The 22,553-nt window shown below is 39.5% G+C and overlaps 1 protein-coding gene across 1 annotated transcript in view; it reads right to left on the bottom strand.

The window, feature by feature from the left end:
• Positions 1–20,769: 20,769 nt before the first annotated feature.
• Positions 20,770–22,553, bottom strand: part of LOC111399206 (zinc finger protein 4-like) — a 14,905-nt gene continuing 13,121 nt past the window's right edge. The window contains exon 2 of the mRNA XM_023026476.1: positions 20,770–21,783. Coding sequence (XP_022882244.1) covers positions 20,986–21,732 — 747 coding nt within the window. The 5' untranslated portion in view covers positions 21,733–21,783 and the 3' untranslated portion in view covers positions 20,770–20,985. The remainder of the gene's footprint in view (positions 21,784–22,553) is intronic.

The raw sequence follows: 22,553 nt of genomic DNA, 5'->3' as shown, positions 1-22,553 counted from the left end.
GGCTCCTTTCATCCTCCAAGGCACTTTGTGTTAAGTACCAAGTACTGGTTCCTTTGATCGTCCAAGGCACTTTATATTAAGGACCAATGACTGGCTCCTTCCATCGTCCAAGACACTTCATGTTGAGGACCAAGAACTGGCTCTTTCAACTGTTCAAGACACTTTGTGTTAAGGACCAATGACCTATTCCTTCCATCGTCCAAAACACTTCGTGTTGAGGACTAAGGACTTGTTCCTTCCATCGTCCAAGACACTTCGTGTTAAGGATCAAGAATCGGTTCCTTCCATCGTCCAAGACATTTTTTATAGAGGTTGCTTACATATTTGGAAGACTCGGGATTTTAAACAATAAACCAATTTGAGAGGTTTACTGCCCCCCTTTTTTTGGCTGAATTTTTTTTTTTTTGCAGGCATGGCTGGAACAAGTTATGATGATAAAGTGTTCTCTAATATGCACAAAATTGTTGAGCTTAAAAATCAAGGTAAAAGTTATCTGCGTTTCAAAGATACTGATGTAAAGTACCATGCCCAGACCGACGTACGAGGTGAGCTTAAATTTAGTATCCATAAGCCAATGACAGATCCTTCCCCCGACCTTCTGGAGCCATTGTCGGAGTTGCATACATCCACCATTGGTGAATGTCACGAGAGTTTGGATACTGGCAAGTCCAATCGCTCTAGCAGTCATCTTCCATTTTTGTGTCTTCCGCCTCATCATTCCCAGAGCATGGAGTACATTCCAAGGGCTGTGATTTATGAGAGAATTGATAATAGAGAAATACGATGGGGAAGCGCATTGGTCAGTCGAGGAGAGATTTCTTTTCTTCCAAAATTTTAGGAGTGGTCTTTGTGGGCCTAGAAACTTCTGCTCAAGAGAAATCTCCGCGAGTTAGATTTTGCAGTCGGTGTTGTTGCAAAAGATTACCATTGCCCAAACTCCATTTACAGAGCTCTTTGCGAGGTTTGGTGTCCAGAAACCAACACCTTTGTGACTACCAATGGTGAATATGGCATTTCTCTTTGGGACATCCGCGAGATAAGTGAACTTTCGATCATGGGTTATTATTATGAGGAAGTAGTCCCAAGCCTTTCAGAGTTGACGGATCATCTTCCCAAGTCTTGTTTGTATCTCTTTAATGTTTTCGCATTGATTGCCCATACGAATGAATCCGACAGAGTTACTCACGAACAGTGGATTAATTTTTGGTTTAATGAGAATGGTTGTATCCCGAATCCTCGACAACACAAAAATTATAAGAATGATATGAATTTAAATCCATTCAAAAGGCGTCATAAAAGAACATCGAAGGAAATACAGAGGCCCGTGGTGGCAGACAAGACGAGAGACATTACTTGTAGGGATCGACGTCGTTGGGGGCAATTTTCCAGTATCTCTGTCTGTGGAAGAAGAAGAGGAATTAGAGATAGCAACCTATCTCTTCCTATGGCTTTGTCGCTTCGTTCTTCTATCTGGAGATGAAAGTATAAGAGTATCTTCTAGGATGGTAGGCGGATACACTTATAGTCTGGTTCCACCCATATTGGCGAGCATTTATAGTGTGCTTACACGAACATCTAACTATCAGGCAAATCCAGACCTTAGCTCAATTTCACATTTATTTCCTGGACATTTTCTTTATGCTTGGGCAGCAACTTATTTTGTCCAAGGTGTTTATGCTCATGTAGACAAGAGTTATTCTTGCCCTATAATTCGAAGATATGCCGGAACTCTGAATGCTTTTCAATCTTGGGAGAAAAATGTCGTTGATTGTCGGGAATTTATCCGTGGAGCGATGAACACCGATAACTTTTGCTGGAATCCATTACCCTCATCGTCTCATCCTGATGTACGTGTGGATGACTAACCGAGGTCTGCAGATACTTCAGAATTCATGATGAGTATACGATCTGTATTTGTCTCTTATCATCGAGAAAACTCACCTTTCATTCTTGAGGCGTATAATCCTCGCAGGTTTGCAAGACAGTTTGGCTTTAGACAGAAACTTCCCGGTTCACCAAGAAAGTTGAATATTGCCCCCAGTGTAGGCGACATGTATCGGGTTTGGTTGTCCTTAACTCGGATAAAAGGTGGGTCTGTATTTCATATTTCAGAGTATGTGAAGGATATACATCAAAACATTGATGTTGAATACCAGGCTTGGTGGAATAGCAAAGTGTTACCACTCTTGACCAAGGTTCAGGTGCAAGTCTTATTTTCTAGTGAGAGCCACTACTTTATTCTTGGCTCGACTCTTAACAGGGTTTTAGCTAGAGGGTTAAACCCTCCCAAATGCTGCTCCTGAAGAGGTTTCTCGAAAGAGGGATCTAAACCAGCAAAATGAAAGAGGTATTAAGAGAATCAAAATTATAGTTCCTTCGGCAAAGGTTGCTACCACCTTTGAGCCTGTTGATAAAGTGCCAGAAGCAATTTTGATTCCAGATCATAGTAGTCCTGGAGATCGAGCATCACAAGCACTAGGAAAGACTTTGACTCTAGAAGATGAAAGTTCTGGAGATCAGGTATAGTTCTCACTTTTTTTACGCACTGTTTTTATCTCATTTTCTGTCACAATCTTCAATTTCAGGCTCCTATTTCTCGAATATACAAAATCAAATGACCAATGGAACCGAGGCTGCTTCAAGCTATTCTGAGTCTTTCAAAAGATAAAGTTGGAGCTTCTCACATTAACATCAGCCTCCCGAACACATCATTAGATGGTGGATTTTTAGACATGTCGTCCAGGACATGAAATGCAGGTATGTGCCCTGTTGTTGTTTGCTGCACTTTTTAATGCGAACACCGTAGCAATGTTGACTACGAAACCCACAACGAGATTGACGAACCCAAGAAAGTCAAATTAATCCAAGAGTTTAGGATTAACCCAAAAGAAAGTCGAACCAAAAAATCCAACAAGAAGGACGCTTGAAAGACCCCTTGATCACGCAATCCAAGAATTAAATTCGGTTGTTTGAACGCCACAAGTTAACACTTGATAAGTTCGAAGTTATTCAATGAAGAACGATGAAGAGAAGACAATACGCCTCACTTTTAATTCAATATCAATCATGTCAAAAGTTTTTAACAATTGAATGGAAACTCCTATTTATACTAAACCTAAAAACTAGGTAAAAATTGTGCAAAAGTCAATCATAATCCCCAAAATATGGAAAAGAATAAAAAACTAACAAAATATGAAAAATTATCAAAATTAGAAAATTCGCCAAATTTTTGGCCTATGCGACCGCATAGTGTATTTCCATACGGTCGCGTGGTTCATTCGGTAACCTCCTTTAAGTTTCGATAAGCACCTATGCAGTCGTATAGTGTTTTAGCCTGTGCGGTCGCACAGACTTATTTTCGGTCTTCGATTTCGTCGCTTGATAACAAATTGATCCAAGTTGATGCGGCCTTCGACCCAAACATGAAAGTTGCTCCATTTTGAGTCCCAAACATGGTTCCATCAATGGTTCCTTGAACGAGCAATCTCATCGCTTGTTTCACTTGCTTTGCCCTTGATCGCGTCATTGGTCCGTCATCGACTATCAACGGATCTCGTCTCGCACTCGCCTTCGTCGGGCTCAACTCCTGGATCATATTATCCCCTCCCTCTTCAAAAGGATTCACCCTCGAATCTAAACCTACATCAAACAGAGAGAGATCAGATACATTAAAAGTAGCTGAAACATTATACTCACCTGGAAGGTCCAACTTGTATGTATTATCGTTTATCTTTTCAATAACTTGAAATGGACCATCGCCCTTTGGTTGCAACTTGGACTTCCTTTGCTCCGGAAACCGCTCCTTTCTAAAGTGCACCCAAACCCAATCTCCTGGCTCGAATGTCACGTGCTTCCTACCTTTGTTTGCCTGCGACGCAACCAACTTACTTTTGTTTTCAATTTGCATTTTTACCTTTTCATGGAGTGACTTAACCAATTCCGCCTTCTTTTTGCCATCTAAACTACCACGTTCATTCACAAGTAAAGGAATTAAATCCAAAAGAATTAGCGGATTAAAACCATATACAATTTCAAAAGGAGAATATGACGTAATAGAGTGAACAGCTCGATTGTTTGCAAATTCAACAAATGGTAGACACTCCTCCCAACTCTTCAAATTTTTATTGATTATTGTGCGTAACAATTGTGTCATAGTCCTATTCACTACCTCGATTTGCCCATCCATTTGTGGGTGGCAAGTTGTGGAAAATAGTAACTTAGTACCAAACTTACCCCACAAAACTCTTCAAAAGTGACTCAAAAATTTGACATCCCGATCCGACACTATGCTTCTAGGAATCTCATGTAAACGCACAATTTCTTTAAAGAATAAGTCAGCAATGTTTGTGGCATCGTCAGTTTTGTGACATGGTATAAAATGTGATATTTTGCTGAACCTATCTACAACCACAAAAATAGAATTCCGACCTCTCTTAGTCCTAGGTAAACCCAAAACAAAGTCTATCGAGATATTCACCCAAGGCTCACTAGGTGTAGGTAAATGTGTGTATCAACCTTGAGGTAAAACCTTAGATTTAGCCTTTTTACAACCTATGCATCGACTACAAATTCGCTCAACATCACTTTTCATCTTAGGCCAATAAAAATGCTCCTTCAATACATCTAAAGTCTTTTGAACCCTAAAGTGTCCCATCAATCCCCCACTATGTACCTTCCTTACTAACAACTCCCGAATAAAACAATTAGGAACATATAACCTATTTTCCCGAAATAAACACCCCTCATGCCTAAAGAACCTATCAACCGTCCCTTTTATGTATGACAAATAAATATCCAAAAATTCAGCATCTTTTTCATACAATTCCTTAATATGTTCAAACCCAAGTAGCTTAGAATCAAGAGTAGTTAGCAATACGTACCTTTGCGACAACGCATCCGCCACTACATTTTCCTTACCTTGTTTATACCCAATAACATATGGAAAAGTCTCAATGAATTCCATCCATCGTGCATGCCTCTTGTTCAATTTACCTTGTCCCTGCAAGTACTTTAGTGACTCATGATCGGTGTGCATTACGAACTCCTTCGCTATAGATAATGTTGCCAAGTCTCCAAAACTCGAACAAGTGCATAAAGTTCTTTGTCATATGTAGGATAATTTAAAGCAGCTCCACTCAATTTCTCGCTAAAGTATGCAATAGGCCTCTAATCCTGCATTAAAACTGCTCCAATCTCTATTCTTGATGCATCACACTCAATCTCGAATGTTTTATCAAAGTTAGGTAATGCCAAGACAAGTGCTTCACACAATCTACCTTTAATGGTATTAAATGCAAGTTCATGTTCATCACCCCAATGAAAACCCACACTCTTTTTAACTACTTCCGTGAGTGGTGCGGTGATAGTGCTAAAATCCTTCACAAAACACCTATAAAAACTAGCCAAACCATGAAAACTCCTAACTTCCGTTATGCTTTTATGTGTCGGCCAATCTCTAATAGCTTTTATCTTTTCATCGTCTACTTCTACCCCATTAGCACTAACCACAAATCCAAAAAATATAACTCTATCCATACAAAATGTGCATTTCTTAAGATTAGCATAGAGTTGTTCTTTCCTTAAAACAATTAGCACCCATTTTAAATGTTCCAAATACTCTCCTAGGTTTTTGCTATAGATTAAGATGTCGTCAAAATAAACTACAACAATTTTTCCTATAAAAGCACGTAAAACATGATTCATTAAATGCATAAAAGTGCTAGGTGCATTTGTGAGTCCAAACGATATAACCAACCATTCATATAAACCATATTTAGTTTTAAAGGCCGTTTTCCATTCATTACCCTCCCGCATACGAATTTAATGATACCCGCTTTTTAAATCAATTTTAGAAAATATGCAAGCACCATGTAATTCATCAAGTATGTCATCTAACCTAGGTATAAAGTGATGATGCTTTACCGTTATGTTGTTGATAGCCCTTCAATCTACACACATTCGTCATGTTCCATCCTTCTTTGGCACAAGTAAAATCGATACTGCACAAGGACTCATGCTTACCCTCACGTATCCTTTGCTCATCAACTCCTCCACTTGCCTTTGAAACTCCTTAGTCTCCTCGGGATTACTTCGATAAGTCGGTCGATTTGAAATGACAGCTCCGAGTATGAAGTCAATTTGATGTTCAATGCCTCGACTAGGCGGTAATCCACTTGGTGCATCCTCCGGAAATATATCGTTGAATTCCTGCAATAAAGACTTAGCCAAACTAGGGAGGGGTGGGTTAGTTTCCTCAAAATTGAGGAGTGATTCCTTATAAACGAACAAGATCATCTCTTTTCTCTCAACTACCACCCTCCTCAAATCACTCTCTTCTGCAAAGAAATTCGCTAGCGTTTTCTCTCTTCTCTCGGGGCACTCTCTTTCTTTTCTCTCTTGTGATTGCTCTCTCTTTTTTCTCTAATGGCTATCTCAACATTTTCTCTCTTTTTCTCCAACTCACTACTTGCTCTCATTTTTTCTAACTCTTTACTTGCTCTCATTTTTTCTAACTCTTTTGCTCTCCTCTCTTCCTCACTTCTCAATTTTAACTGGTCCTTATAGACTTGCGCCGATGTTAATGGCACAAGAGTAATGGTCCTTCCATCCTTAATGAAACTATATCGATTTTTGTACCCATCATGCATAGCCTTCCTATCGTATTGCCATGGTTGCCCCCAATAAAATATGTTCCGCTTGCATTGGCACCACATCACACACTAACTCATCCTTATAACTCCAAATTGACAAATTAAGTAACACCCTTCGATTCACCCTCACCTCGCCACTCTTATTCAACCATTGCAATTTATAAGATCTCGAGTGTCTCAATAATGTTAAACCCAATTTTTCTACAAGAGATACGCTAGCTACATTAGTACAACTACCATCATCAATTATAACACTATATACCGTATTGTTGACGTGGCATCAAGTGTGGAAAATGTTCTCCCGTTGCAATTCCAAGTCATCCGCCTTGACGTGAGTAGTGAGAGCTCGCCTTGTGTCTAGTAGATCCCCAACCTGCCCTTCAACTTTTTCTTCTTCACTAACATCCTCCAACGCCGGCATGTCATCAAACTCGCCATCACTATCACTCACAATCTCTCCATTATCCCGCAACACCATCGCCCATTTTTTTGGGCATTAAGAAGCAATATGTCCCGTTCCCAAACACCTAAAACATTTGATATCCCGATTGCGCAACGGTTGTGCCTCCGATTTTGATATTGGTTTGCTAACATTTTCATCCTTGCCCTTTTGCCTATCATTTTTACCTCTAGGTGCAGCCCCGTTTTTGTTGTTGTCATCCCACTTCGATTTTCATGTTGGATTAGGAGTCGAAGTACCTAACGGTTACCTCCTCTTCAATTGCCTCTCGACCTTCATTGCCAAATGCAACATGTCCTCGATTTCCACATAGTGTTGCAACTCTACAACGTCTGCAATATCCCGATTTAACCCATTCAAGAACCGTGTCATGGTAACTTCCCGATCTTCCTCCACATTAGCCCGAATCATAAGAATTTCCATCTCCTTGTAATAATCCTCTATGCTTTTTGATCCTTGGGACAAACTTTGCAATTTTTGATGGATTTCCTTATAATGGTGACTCGGAACAAACCTCCTCCTCATCAACACCTTCAATTCATCCCAAGTGCTAATTGGTCTTTTTCGACCCCTACACCGTGATGTAAGTACTTGATCCCACCAAGATATCGCGTAATCCACAAATTCAAGCACCGCGAATTTTACCTTTTTCTCTTCTGAATAATTATAGCACTCAAAAATCATCTCAACCTTTCTTTCCCACTCTAAATATGCTTCCGGATCGCTTCTCCCCTTAATTGCGGAATGGTCATTTTAATACTCACCAAATTTTCATCTACTTCATCTCCCAAGTTATTTCTACCCCGTCTTTCCATCCTATCGCCCGTATGCCTCACTCGACCCATATCAAAGTCATTTTCATCAAAATCATCCTCATCACTACGATACTTATCTCGCATTCCTCTCCTAGATTCACGCCTACCCGATCCCTAAGCATTAGACATCTCCACTTGTCCTCGACTAAGATTAGCAATTGTAGTACTTATTTGTACCATCCATTCTCCTTGCCTATCCACCTTCTCCCTAATATCACCAAGTACCCGTTCAAACCTCCGTATCATGTCCTCCAAATCATTGTTTTCATTACCGTTTTGGCTTGAGTTGGAACCTTCTCTTTCCGACATCATATCACACAATTTTTTTATGCCTCACAAAGATTTCACTCAAAAAACACTCACTATGAATATTTCCCTCTATTAAACTCACCACTCGGCCTTTTACCACTCAAAGTCTCCATCCAAGCACTTCAAAGAATCAAGTGAACTAAATCAATTGTTTTACCAGGAATTCAAACAAACCAAATATTAATCGAAGACCACGAGATTCAAAGAACTTGAATAAGTGGAATAGATGAATGTTTTGACAAGAATATGTGAATAGTCTCAATAGAAGATTGAAAGAATCGAACCCAATTGAATAGCTCAAAGTCAAACACAATGTAGAAAGTGTTGTTGGTAGAAAAACAAAATCAAACAATAATAATATAAAAAAAAATTTCTCTGTGAATAGTACTTCGAGATGAACAGTACCTCGAATGTACAGTAACTTTTTTTTTACTCCTTACCTCGAATATAGAGTAACTTTTTTTTTACGCCTTGATGAAAGAAGATGATTAAACTACCAACAACGAAACGAAACGACGAAAAGAAAAATAAGAATGAAGAAGAACTAAGAAAGAACAACTAAAATTGAAGAAGAAACTAAGAAAACAAAATTAACGACTCAAACAAATAAAGAAAAGATATAACTTTCAATTAATTTGGAGCCAAAGCTCTAATACCAACTGATGCGAACCCCGTAGCAACGTTGACTACGAAACCCACAACGAGATTGAGGAACTCAAGAAAGCTAAATTAATTCAAGAGTTTAGGATTAACCCAAAAGAAAGTCAAACAAAAAAACCCAACAAAAACGACGCTTGAAAGACCCCTTGATCATGCAATCCAAGAATTAAATCTGGTTGTTTGAACGCCACAAGTTAACACTTGATAAGTTCGAAATTGTTCAATGAAGAACGATGAAGAGAAGACAATACGCCTCACTTTTAGTTCAATATCAATAATGTCAAAAGTTTTTACAATTGAATGGAAACTCCTATTTATAGTAAACCTAAAAACTAGGTAAAAATCGTGCAAAAGTCGATCATAATCCTCAAAATATGAAAAAGAATAAAAAACTAACAAAATATGAAAAATTGCTAAAATTAGAAAATTCGCTAAATTTTTGGTCTATGCGACCGCATAGTGTATTTCCATGCGGTCACATGGTTCAGTTCGGTTGGCTCCTTTGAGTTTCGGTAAGCACCTATGTGGTCGCATGGTGTTTTAGCCTGTGCGGTCGCACAAGCTTGTTTTCACCGCCATGAGTTGATGGGGTAGAAGCAATTTTGGAATACTAGGTATTGGAGGAGTTAATTCTTTTTTTAATATATCAAAATCGGTTGATTCTATTTGGGGTTTTTTGCCTCTAGAGAATCCTTCGGATGTAAATTTTGACTTGCCTTTGATAAATTGATGAGATTGAACAGCACTAGACGTATCATGATCATTTGCATATTCTTAGATTTTGAATCCAGACATTGTTAACCCTGCAGAATTGCACTCTTCATCTTCCATGTAGAATTTGGCGTCAACAGAATGGGATTCTTCTTCAATGAATGGTTTAGACTCAACTACCACACATTTAACTTCTTCATCTCGACTATAGTTGAAGCATTGGTGCTGGAAGGTAACACTCCAGTTTCATGTAGCCAAACACGTCCAAGGAGTGACTCATATGATGTTTTAGCGTCAATGACATGGAAGAGAGTTGAGGAGATTAACTCTCCTATTTGTAGCTTCAAGCGAATCATGCCAATGGCTCGCTGACCTTTCTAATTGAATCCTTGAATCATGATTGTGCTTCTGGACAGATCACCAATATTAATCCCAATCTTCTTCATTATTTTAATCGGCATAATATTCATAGCAGATCCACAATTGATCATTATGCGATTTATCTTGTATCCTCGAATATAACCGCTGACATACAGTGGCCTATTATGTGGACAAGAACCCAATTGTAAATCTTCATCATCAAATGTTATGGTGGTCATACAGTCCTGAGGAGTTGCGGGTCCAATATGTTTTAGAACTTTTCCTTTGTATTCTTCTGGATTGATTAAAGCTGCGATCAAAGTCATTCGATCATCGAAAGGAAGACTGAGAGACTCTGCAAACTCATATTGGTAGGAATATTGTTAAGATGTGAGATAGTTTTCTTTTGTTTTGAAGTCTACCTTGATGCGTTCTTCATTTCATTTTTCTCCTCGACACTGATTACATTGGAGGTGAAATATTCTTTATCAAAGAAAGCCTTGGGAAAATAATCACCCAGGGTTGGTAGTCTAGGAAGAATACGTGGAGTTGCTTCTCTCCCGGTTGACTTAGTAGGTATTCTTGGCTTGGCTTCAGGCTTTTTTCCTCGGTTGTTCTTTGGTCTTGATTTCTTGTCACAAACATTAGAACTTGGGAGTTGTGGAGCCTTTCGACGACGTCTTTTCACAAGTGTCCATGTCCCATGATCTTCTTCTAATGTTTTCTCTTTATTGGGTTGAATTTTTGTTCCCAATCCCTCCAGCTTTGTTCCTGCAAGAGGTGCAGAATGTAATATTTTACCTATTTTGTTTGGCATTCGGTATTTCTCTTTCTTCTTTATGAAGGTGGACCAGCCGTCACCAATCTCGTCTTCAGATTCTGAGTCAAAATCCCAAACATCCAAGCCGCCTATCATAATTTCATAAAAGGTTGGACGATTGGGTGCATTTGGTCCATCCATCCCTGGATAGACGTAACTGATAGTGATTTCTCCGTCTTTCTCAAACTTCACTGGGATGGATCCTTTCGGAAGTTGAGACCCAAACTTCTTAACTGAGGATTTACAGGCATCGCGTATACCAAAGAACGTTTGTTTCTTCTCTGCAATGAGAATTGGATCAAATGATCCAAACGCAACCATCGAGCAGATGGCTGTTGGATTCTCTCCGGTTTCAAGTCTGATCTTATTTTCTTTGTCCAGATGAATAATGAGATCTTTCAAGACGAAGCATTTTTCCACTGGGTGGCTAATGATTCTGTGAAATTTACATTATTTAGGATGATCGATCTTACCAGCTTCCTCAGGTCTTTTTGTTACCGGAAGTTCAATTATCTTCTGTTCAAGGAGTTGATCCAAAATTTCGGAAACTTCAGAATCTGAGAATAGGTACTCCTTTCCTTCAAGTTCTTTTAGAGTCACATGACCTCTACCTTGGACTTGTCCTCTATTAGGTCTGAATTCTGGCTTTGGTTTTGGGTTCTAGCTTGACCCCTGGAAGGATATCTTTGCAGGAGCAGTAGAAATCGTCATAGCTTCTTTGGACTTACTTACCTTGGCCTCTTTCCTTATCTCTTTCTTAGGACCTTTCTTATCACGTGGATCACGTGGTAAGTAACTCCCATGCCTTGCAATTTAGAGCTCCAAGTCATGAGCACGTGTCGCCAATTCTTCGAATGAGTGAGGCATATTTGCTTGGAGATTATAGAGTAATGCCCAATGCATGCCCTGTACACACATGTCGATGGAAGATGCTTCGCTTATTCATTCTTTGCAATTAAGCACGAGGTTCCTCCAGCGCTCAATGTACTCCACAACGGGTTCTTCATTGTTTTGTTTTGTTCGAGCAAGTTCTGGAAGGTCGACAGTTTGTCGGGTGCTGTAGAAGCGTGTTACAAACTCTCGCTCAAGCTAATCCCAACTGTCAATTGACCCTGCCAGTAAGTTCGTGCACCATTCAAATGCAGAACCTTTGAGGGAGCGTACGAACTGCTTCACCATAGTGTCATTGTAAGCACTTGCATTGTTACAAGTCTCAATAAAGTGGGCAACATGTTGCTTTTGATTGCCTTTTCCATCAAAACACTGAAATTTTGGTGGTTGATAACCGAGTGACATCTTTATTTTGTCGATTCGACGACTATAGGTGTCAAGGACCGCAGTTTTATTTAGGCCCTTGACACTATCGCAGCCGCAGTTTGCCCAACTTCGGCCGCACATTGTAAATATTAATTCAAGTTTGAGTTGTAATTTTCTTTTCATTGTAATAGTTATTTCAGTTGTAAAATAGCTCTGATATTGGTAAACGTTTAGTATAATTCCTCGTCTTTTAAATGTCTACTCCCGTCACTTGGGTTTTTGTTCAGAATGCTATTATAGGGGGTATTAGTCATTCAAAAATCTTTCAAGCTCACTGGTGTCCGCCCCCTGCACCAGTAATTGTAATTTTCTGCTTTTATCAATTGTAATGTTCAGTTTTCATCAATCAATGTTCAATTTACTTTCAATATATTCAAATTCTCTATTGTAAGCTTTCTACAAAATTGTAATCAAATTTTCTTTCGTCCCGACGTGATCGAGAAAAGGTAGAAGGTAGTCTAGCGGAGCAGACTACTGCCTCACGGTGTCCCTTTCTGTGCCAAGAAGAAAGGCACCCCGTAAAAGTTGGTATCAGAGCTGCGGCTCACGACCCTTGATCAGAAAGCTATGGATCCAATTACATCACACACCACTGAAGTGGTAGAGCCTCAAAAGAAGGGTACTACGAAACAGCGCGTGGATACACGTGATGAGACAACTACTAGGTTGTGCTATGCTATGGAAGGTCTCGAGGAAAAAGTCGAGATGGTCGAATCTGAGATTCGTTGATTACACATCCAATTGGATGAAAGTCAAAGAGTTTGCGCTGCAATGACAGAAGCTGCTGCAATCATTCCTGATCTGCAGGATGAAATGGAAGCGTTGAGAGCTCAATTGTGAGTACTCCAACGTGCGGTGGGCAATGGGCAAGCTCCCGCACCCGAGTATGCTCCTAACCTCAGAATTCCTGAACCGTGTACCTACGGAGGGACACGTAATGCAAAAGAAGTCGAAAACTTCTTGTTTGATATGGAACAGTACTTTCTAGCAGCTTCGATCGAAGATGAAGCTAGAAAGGTAACCACAGCTACCATGTATCTGGGTGGAGATGAAAAACTATGGTGGCGAACCAAATATGCGGACATTCAGGCCCACAAGATTCGAATTGATTCTTGGGATCTCCTCAAGGAAGTGATCAAATCGCAGTTTTTCCCGAAAAATGTCGAGTATCAGGCTCGACGGGCTCTTCGAGACCTGAAACACACGAGCTCTATCAGGGAGTATGAGAAATCCTTCTCAGGGCATATGCTAAATATTCGAGATATGTCAAAAAAGGATAAGCTCTTCACCTTTATGGAAAGGTTGAAACCGTGGACACACACGGAATTTCAAAGATAGAAGGTTACTGATTTAAGCACGGTCATGGGAGCCGCTGAATGCTTGAGCGACTACCAAATAGAATCTAGAAAAGATCGACCTTCGGGGAGTAATCAAGCAATTGGAGGTAGTAACAGATCTTACAGACCCAGCTCGAACCCAAATGGGGGAGAGCGTTACTCTCAGAATAGAGAAGGAGCCTATCAAAGCACCCATGGCTTTCAGGGAAACTATCATAACAGCTGTCAGGGAAATTTTAACGGCAGTAATAGTAACAACTGGAACAAAGGAAAAGCAACGGAGGGCCGAACTGATGCCACTCCCAAATTGAAGTGCTTTTTATGTGAAGGACCTCATCGGGTGTCGAAGTGTCCTCAGAAGCGGATGGTGAATGCATAGTTAGCAAATGGCGGGCCAAGTTTAAAACAAGAGGTCCCGTAGGCTAATTGTCATAATGAGACTGACTCTGAAGAGGATGAGGAAGTAGTTGGGGCATTTTCACATCGGTGTAACACACTATCGCATCGGGTTGCTAAAAAGGATGATGTCCCATTGAAAGAGGTAAAGATGGAAGAAGCGAAGGCTCGTATTTGTATGGCCAAAGGCTTAATATTCATTGATGTAAAAATCAGTGGGAAGCCAATCAGGGCTATGGTGGATACTGGTGCTACCCACAACTACCTTGTATGTACAGAAGTAGAGCGGCTCGGACTGGTTCTAGAAAAGGGTAGTGGAAAAGTCAAAGCAACCAACTCCACTGCTCAACCAATAGATGGAGTGGCGAAATTGGTGTTAATCAAAGCAGGTCCTTTCGAGGGAAGGACAAATTTATCTGCAGTTCAGATGGATGATTTCAAGCTTATTCTAGGATTGGAATTTCTTCGGGATACTAAGACAACAGTATTGCCATATTCCGATTCGTTAATCATGATGGGTAATAAGCCGTGTGTCATCCCTACACAGGTTGGGAGGATGGGCGAGAAGAGTATCTCAGCCATGCAATTTAGTAAAGGTTTCAAGAGAAATGAACCCTCTTTTTTGTGCACTCTTCGATTAGAGGAGGTCGAAGAGGCGAATGGTCCTATTCCAAAACCCGTTAAAAGGCTTATTCTGGAATTTGAGGACATCATGCCGGAAGAATTACCAAAGAAATTACCACCAAGAAGGATGATTGATCATGAGATCGAACTTATTCCAGGCGCTAAAGCTCCCGCCAGGGCACCATACCGTATGTCTCAGCTTGAGCTTGAAGAGCTTAGGAAGCAGTTGGGGAAAATGTTGGAGAGTGGAATCATTGTGCCTGTGAAGTCACCATACGGAGCTCCTGTATTGTTTCAGAAAAAGACTAATGGTTCTCTTAGAATGTGCTGTGACTATCGAGCCTTGAACAAGATTACTGTAAAGAATAGCTATCCTATCCCACTGGTTGCAGATTGCTTCGATCGACTGAGTCGGGCGAAGTATTACACAAAAATTGATCTTAGGTTCGAATACTGGCAAGTTCTAATCAAGGAGGGAGACGAAGCAAAGACTACGGTGGTAACCAGATATGGAGCCTTTGAATTTAAGGTGATGCCTTTTGGTTTGACAAATGCTCCAGCAACATTTCGTACTATGATGAATCAGGTACTTCACGGGTTCTTAAATTATTTTGTCGTGGTATACTTGGATGACATAGTAATCTATAGCGAGACATTGGAGGAACATGTCCAGCATGTGAGGCAAGTTTTTAATCGGCTACGGGAGAATGAACTTTATGCTAAGCCGTCTAAATGTTCATTTGCTCAGACATCTATTAGTTTCTTGGGTCACATCATTGAACAAGGTAAAATTCGCATGGATTCGAAGAAGGTTACAGCCATCAAAGATTGGCAACCACCAAAAACTGTACATGATGTACGTTCATTTCTTGGGTTATGCAATTACTATCAAAGATTTGTGAAAGGCTACTCAGAAATTGCACTGCCCCTTACTGAATTGACAAAGAAGGATAAGGATTGGGATTGGTCATCCCAATGCCAAGCTGCTTTTGAAAGGTTGAAGAAGACCATGTGGACGAACCCGATTTTAGCCTTACCGGATATGGCTAAACCATTTGAAGTTCATACAGATGCTTCAGATTTTGCCCTTGGTGGAGTCCTCATGTAAGACGGACATCCAGTAGCATATGAGAGCCGTAAGTTAAACCAGACAAAACTTCGTTACTCGGCACATGAAAAGGAATTGTTAGCAGTAGTCCATTGTCTCAGAGGATGGCGTCACTATCTGCTTGGGTCTCCATTTATTGTGAAGACAAATAACACTGCAGTTAGTCATTTTATGTCCCAACCAAAACTATCGAGCAAACAGGCTCGTTGGCAGGAATTCCTTTCAGAGTTCAATTTTATGTTAGAGTATCGTCCCGGCTCTAGTAATCATGTTGCTGATGCTCTTAGTCGACGGGCTGATTTAGCTACCATCTGCTCTGTAGCTGCTCTTTCAAGGAGCGCAATCTCCACGAACACTAGAGACCAAATTCGGGCACTTATGGAGAAGGACCCGGCTACCTAATATTTGGTTGACCTTATCAAGCACGGTAAAATTCGACAGTTCTGGCTAGATGGGAAACTAGTGAAGAAAAAGGGAGACCGCCTATATGTTCCTAAGGGCGGAGATCTGAGGAAATCACTAATTACGGAATGCCATGACACAATTTGGGCGGGGCATCCCGGAGAAGAACGCACTTGTGCACTACTACAACGTGCATACTACTGGCCTCAAATGCGGGACGACATTGCAACATATGTAAAAACTTGTCTTATTTATCAGCAAGATAAAGCAGATTATCAGAAAAAGGCGGGCTTGCTGAAGCCCCTTTCAGTTCCAACTGGTCATTCGAAAGTGTATCGATGGACTACATTATTGGGTTGCCAAAAGTTGAGGATTTTGGCACTATCATTGTCGTGGTGGACCGTCTATCAAAATATGCAACTTTCATTGCAGCGCCTAAGTACGTATCTGCGGAAGAGACAGCTCAACTCTTCTTCAAACATATTGTCAAATACTGGGGGCTGCTTAAGGACATCGTCAGTGATCGAGATCCTCGTTTCATTGGCATATTTTGGACTGAGTTGTTTAAACTTCTTGGTTCAACTTTGAGCATGAGTTCTAGTTTTCACCCACAATCTGACGGACAAATGGAGCGCTTCAATTCTATGCTAGAAGAATATCTTCGGCACTTTATCTCTACTTCGCAGAAAAATTGGGTAAAACTTTTGGATGCGGCCCAAATTTGCTTCAATGCGCAAAAGAGCTCTTCCACCAATAAGAGTCCTTTTGAGATTGTTACTGGCCAGCAACCGCTACTCCCTCATACAGTGGATATCGAACGAAGTACCAAGTCCCCTCAAGCAAAGAGATTTTCTCAATAGTGGAAATGAAATATTGAAATTGCTCGGAGTTATCTTGAAAAAGCTCAAAAACGGTATAAAAAGGCTGCAAATCTAAAGCGCCGTTTTATTGAATTCAATGTTGGAGATCTGGTAATGGTTAAGCTTCCCGACAGAAATGTTTACAAACCAACAAGAGGGAAGGACTCAAGATTGTCACCAAAATACATTGGACCATTACCCATTGTGGAGAGGATTGGAAGAGTTGCATACAGAGTTGAACTCCCTTCATGGTGTAAAATCCACAAGGTCCTTCATGTTAGTGTGTTGAAGCCATACTTTGCGGATAAGGAGGACGCATCTAGAAATGAGCCAAAGCGACCTGTATTTGAACTGAAGAAAGCTGGAAAGAAGGTTGCTGAAGCTATTCTTGACCATCGAATCACTCGAACTTCTAGAAAAGATCATCAGGAGTACTTGGTCAAATGGATGGGATGCAGCAGCGAGGAGAATACTTGGGAAAGAGAAAAAGATCTCGGGGCCTTCAAATCATTAATTGAAGCGTATCATGCATTGATGGCACCGAGGACGTCGCCAAAACAAATGGGGGAGAATGTTAAGGACCGCAGCTTTACTTAGCCCCTTGACACTATCGCAGCCGTAGTTTGCCCAACTTTGGCCGCACATTGTAAATATTAATTCAAGTTTGAGTTGTAATTTTTTTCAATGTAATAGTTATTTCAGTTGTAAAATAGCTCTAATATTGGTAAACGTTTAGTATGATTCCTCGTCTTTTAAATGTCTACTCCCGTCACTTGAGTTTTTGTTCAGAATGCTATTATATGGGGTATTAGTCATTCAAAAATCTTTCAAGCTCACTGGTGTCTGCCCCCTACACCAGCAATTGTAATTTTCTGCTTTCATCAATTGTAATGTTCAGTTTTCATCAATCAATATTCAATTTACTTTCAATGTATTCAAATTCTCTATTGTAAGCTTTCTACAAAGTTGTAATCAAATTTTCTTTCGTCCCTACGTGATCGAGAAAAGGCGGAAGGTAGTCTAGCGGAGCAGACTACTACCGCACGGTGTCCCTTTCTATGCCAAGAAGAAAAGCACCCCGTGAAAATAGGACTTGGCATACACCAGTGAAGATTGTAATGAACCACCATACTGGGCACGAATGGTGTCTGCAATCATATGTTGAAGTTGTTGGACGGACAGAGAGCCAACAGAGAGTTGATTGGTGTCACGCAACACGTTTTGAACAACTATCCGATCATGCATATCTTGCTTTTGTTGGCACTCTTGGACTTCTAACTCTTGGGCCTTGGAAGATCCTGAATTTTCCTGATCTTCTTTAGTCGATAGATTTTACGACTCTAGCCTATGTGTGAGTGCTATCTGTGCATTTTTGTCTTCCAATGACTTTGTTAATTTTTCAATCGCTAAAGTCATTTGTTGAATTCGGTCATTTGAGCCCGATGCCGTTTCTGTGACCATCACTGGCTCAAGAGATTCTTCAGATGAGACATCATCTTCCCACTTTTGCTGAAAAGTGGTATGAAGGGATCCAGACAAAGATCTACCATCGGAAATGGAGCCCGAATGAAAATTTTTCGCTGAACTTATGGTTTTTTCTGTCGAATGACAATTTGGCTTTTTGAAAGCAAGTTTCACTTTGCTTTTGTGGGAGAACTTCTTCGGTGGTGTGATCAGTTGAGTTTTCTCAATTTTTGTTTGGGCCTTTGTCACATGGAAGAGTTCAACAAGTGTCTCTTCAAGATGAGTCATAGTTTGTTTCGCCTTTTCGCCTGCTATTGCTGATGTAATAGTTGAAATTTGAAGATTTTGAGATCAAAAGATGAGAGGACAAGAAGGTCCCATTGGGCGTGCCAAGAAATTTGTACGACGAAATCGTGTATTAAAATACAGAAATCGTTGCAAATTGTATTTTGATAAATACAAGTGATGTTGACCTTCTTGTAATTGTAAAATCGCAAAATCCTCTGATTAATGATCTGAATATTTGAAGACGAGAGGCCACGTGGCTTAAATCCTGGTCTTCAATAATTTGTTGAAATTTTGATTTGTCGATATTTGACTTGTTTGGAATTTGAATCTTGAGGCTTGGACTTGAACTTGGACTTGAATTTGATTTGATTTGAAGAAGACTTTGATCTTCTTGGATTTGGCGTGAACCTGTTTGATTTGAAGAAGATTTTAATATTCTTGGGGTTCACCGAACTTAGACTTGACAGAATTTCTTTCCTTCTTTCACATTGGGATTTCTTCAACACTTCATGTCGTTCTCTGCTTTCTTTCTTGCTTGCTTTCTGTGTCCCTGTCTTATGGACCATTGGTCCTATTTATAGAGGAGAAATCGTGCTAATTTTGATAATTACTCAATTACATCTAATTAAAAGAGATAATTGAGTAATTATGATTTTATTTATTTTGTTTGTTTATTTATTTAAAATTTGGTAGGGGCCTTTGGGCTTGGGCTAATGATTTAAATCGATCAAATCCATTTTATTTTATTATTATTATTATTTTTATGTCTACAAGAAGCTCTCAAACTCTAGTGAGACAAACACTGACTAGAGCTATTATTTGCATTTGTGAGCTCATTTATCTTTGTTCAATTTTACTTTCAACGATGGTAAGCTAATGTTACCAACAAAGATTTAGTTAAATCTGTTTAGACTTATATAAGGTTGTATACTTGTATTTGAAGATTTCATGTGTTCTTGGAGGTTCAAAATTCAACCAGGAAATGTTAGGCAGGTTCATGTTGAAAAATCTAAAGTTTCTTGAGGCTTAGAGATCGGCCAAGTCGTGCTTAGCAATGTCCTTAAAAGTTTCAAAATTTTAATCTCCTTTGGAAGATTTGAAGACAATAGAGGACATATGCATTGGTCAAGCAGGTTCTTGCAAAATTCAATAACCATTCATGTAAGCTCTGTCTTATATTACTACTTAATAACTAAACTTAAAAATATATTTCAATTGGTTACGGAACTTCGCTAAGTGGTACTACTTTATAACTAAACTCAAAAACATATCTCAATGGTCACGGAGATACACACTCTGTTACCCATCCATCACTCAAGTGAAAAAATCCGTTAAATTCGATAAACGGTATTGACTTAAATGATGGATTGGTAACACGATACATAATTTAGTGACCATTGAGATACATTTTTTAGCTCAGTTATGAAGTAATAACACTTGACAATGTTTAGTGACTATTGAGATATAATTTTAAGTTCGGTTATTAAGTAGTAATAATATATTTTTTTCCCAAATCGATCTCTGTGAAAAAAGAAACTGAAGAAGATGAAATGAAAAAGTTATATTCTTATTCGATATATAGTCTTCATCACGATGAAAATTACATTTGATTTTAGATCAACTGGTATCAATTTATCATATCTCGAAGTTCGCATAAAAAGATTGAAAGATAAACAGCAGGAACAATGAAAGAAAACACTTGAAAAAATTTTAAAAAATACAAAAATGTTCGAATTAGTGCCAAGTAACTGGGGTCGATTTGATTTTTCAACATTTTTCCCTTCATTTTCTTTATTTTTTTCACAGAGGTCGATTTGAGAAAAAAAAAAAAAATTGTTACAGTGATATCATCAATATTCAATGACACTCCTGGGTAACAGTGGCAGATTTAAGACTTGAGATATGGCTTGGAAATTGACTTTATGGAGATGAAAGTTACATCAGATTGTGACGGAGTGATTCAACTACAAAGGTACGAAGAATTATACTTGTGAACTAATGAATCTTCAGCAGTATTTCATCATTTTTTCCATTGGAATCCCCATTAGGCAATTTGCAGCCCAGAAATTAATCAGCCTCTGTCTGTTCAGAGTATGAAAACTTGAGAGCTCAATTTTATTTCCAGGACAGAAAGTTAAAACATTGTATTATCTATTTTTGTTATTCCAATGGAACTAATCAGAATCAATTTTATTCCAAACTGCAAATCTAATATCCATTGCATCATCAAGTCATACATGAACTGGGGGATATAAACTTGGAAAAAATGTCAAAAGTAGAGGGAAAATCAGGATCCGACGTTCATCTCTAATACTCAATCTCCCTGTACAATTTGACATATAATTGAAGTCACAAGTTTAAAGAAAATGACACAGAAACTAGAATAAGAAATCTTGTTATAAATTTATAATTTTAAATTTAGATCAGGCAAGGAGGAATCTGTCCTAGGAGGAGGTGGAACCATTGCTACAATATTTATGTTGGAATTTTGTCCTGAATGAATCCCCAGATTATTGCCATTATGTCCCTCAATTTGTCGAAAGCTTCCAGGCCAATACATTTCTACTTCATCATCCTCCATATATAGTGGCAACCCGTAATAACCGTGATTAAACCTTGCTCCACCTCTTACTCCATGTAAAGGCCTCTCTTGTTGTACAACTTGTTGATGCATGGAACCATGTGATTCGATTCCTAGAGATCGAAATGCCGATCCATGAAGAGGTAGAGATGCCAAACTGGCATATCGATCGGATAGCATGCCCATCCGCATAGCCCGTTTTGCAAGCGTTCTCTCTCTCTTGTGCGCATTCTGATGTCCTCCCAGCGCCTGCGAGCTGTAAAATTTTCGCCGACAGTAGTTACATGAGAAGACTCTGGATACAGCCGGAGGATGAGGCGTTACTTCACCACCACTAGTTTGGCTTGTACAGTTCAACTCAGCATCACTGCTGTTGAAACCAAGTGTCAGGTCAAGAGTAACGGGCATTGAGTCGTTCTGTAGGCTGACGGGATCTGTAAGGCTGGACAAAGTGGCATTGGTTTCCTTGGAATGAGCAGGAGGAATTTCTTGGGTAGAGACATTGGAAGCCACTTGGCTACTGACTTCAGATTCATCTTCAGACTCGAGGTTGAAATTCGGGGACTTCATGTTAGTGAAGTAAAGATTTCGATTCTCTCCAAACAATATACCAAAAAAATCCTGATAAAAAATGGAGTGCGATAAAGTTAATGTAAGCACTGAGCCATCAATTTACATTACACATTGGAGTGTATAATCTTGAACACACTTATCTGTAAGTATGACAGAACATATTATATGCTAAATCAATAAAATGGAAAAAACTGGAGACAACGGGGAAGGGGGCACGGGGTTTGTTGGGTGGACCGAAGGAGGAGGAAACCAAGAGGGAGAGTAAGCATAAACTTCAGAGAAGCGCTACACTTACAGAAAATGACTCACAGAATATATAAAGGGAGACAGTTGTCTCCTTGTATAAATTCTGTAAAGCGTTTCTGCACACTTAGAAAAATCCTAAACTTCCTCGGTGAAGCATATATTTAGCCCTTAAAAAGGACAGATATCCATCAAGTCTTAAGTTACATTAATGGTAGTAGACAGTGTTGATAATCATGAATGAAAGTATCTTTGAGATATCAAACATTCATTTTCTTTTCATTTATCTAAAATATTATCAAACGTACTCTATTTTTTTCGACATTTTAGCAGCAAGATGAACATGTCTTGTCTGTGGTTATCGTTTATGGGGGCCAATCCAACAATGTAAGAAACATAAACATCAAGTGATGACAGATCAACAACTCAGGAACATATAACTATCTGCTATACCAGTTCTGTTATGCATACACACTGTCGATGGTCTAGTCCATGTTTGCTATAACAGAAGGGGTCGTGGACCTGATATAAAAGGAAGGCTCTACTGGTTGGGGACCTAGAGTACACGCTTGTAC

This window comes from Olea europaea, chromosome 1 (genome assembly GCF_002742605.1).
Source record: "Olea europaea var. sylvestris chromosome 1, O_europaea_v1, whole genome shotgun sequence".
Lineage (NCBI taxonomy): Eukaryota > Viridiplantae > Streptophyta > Magnoliopsida > Lamiales > Oleaceae > Olea > Olea europaea.
This window is presented reverse-complemented; position numbering and strand designations above follow the sequence as displayed.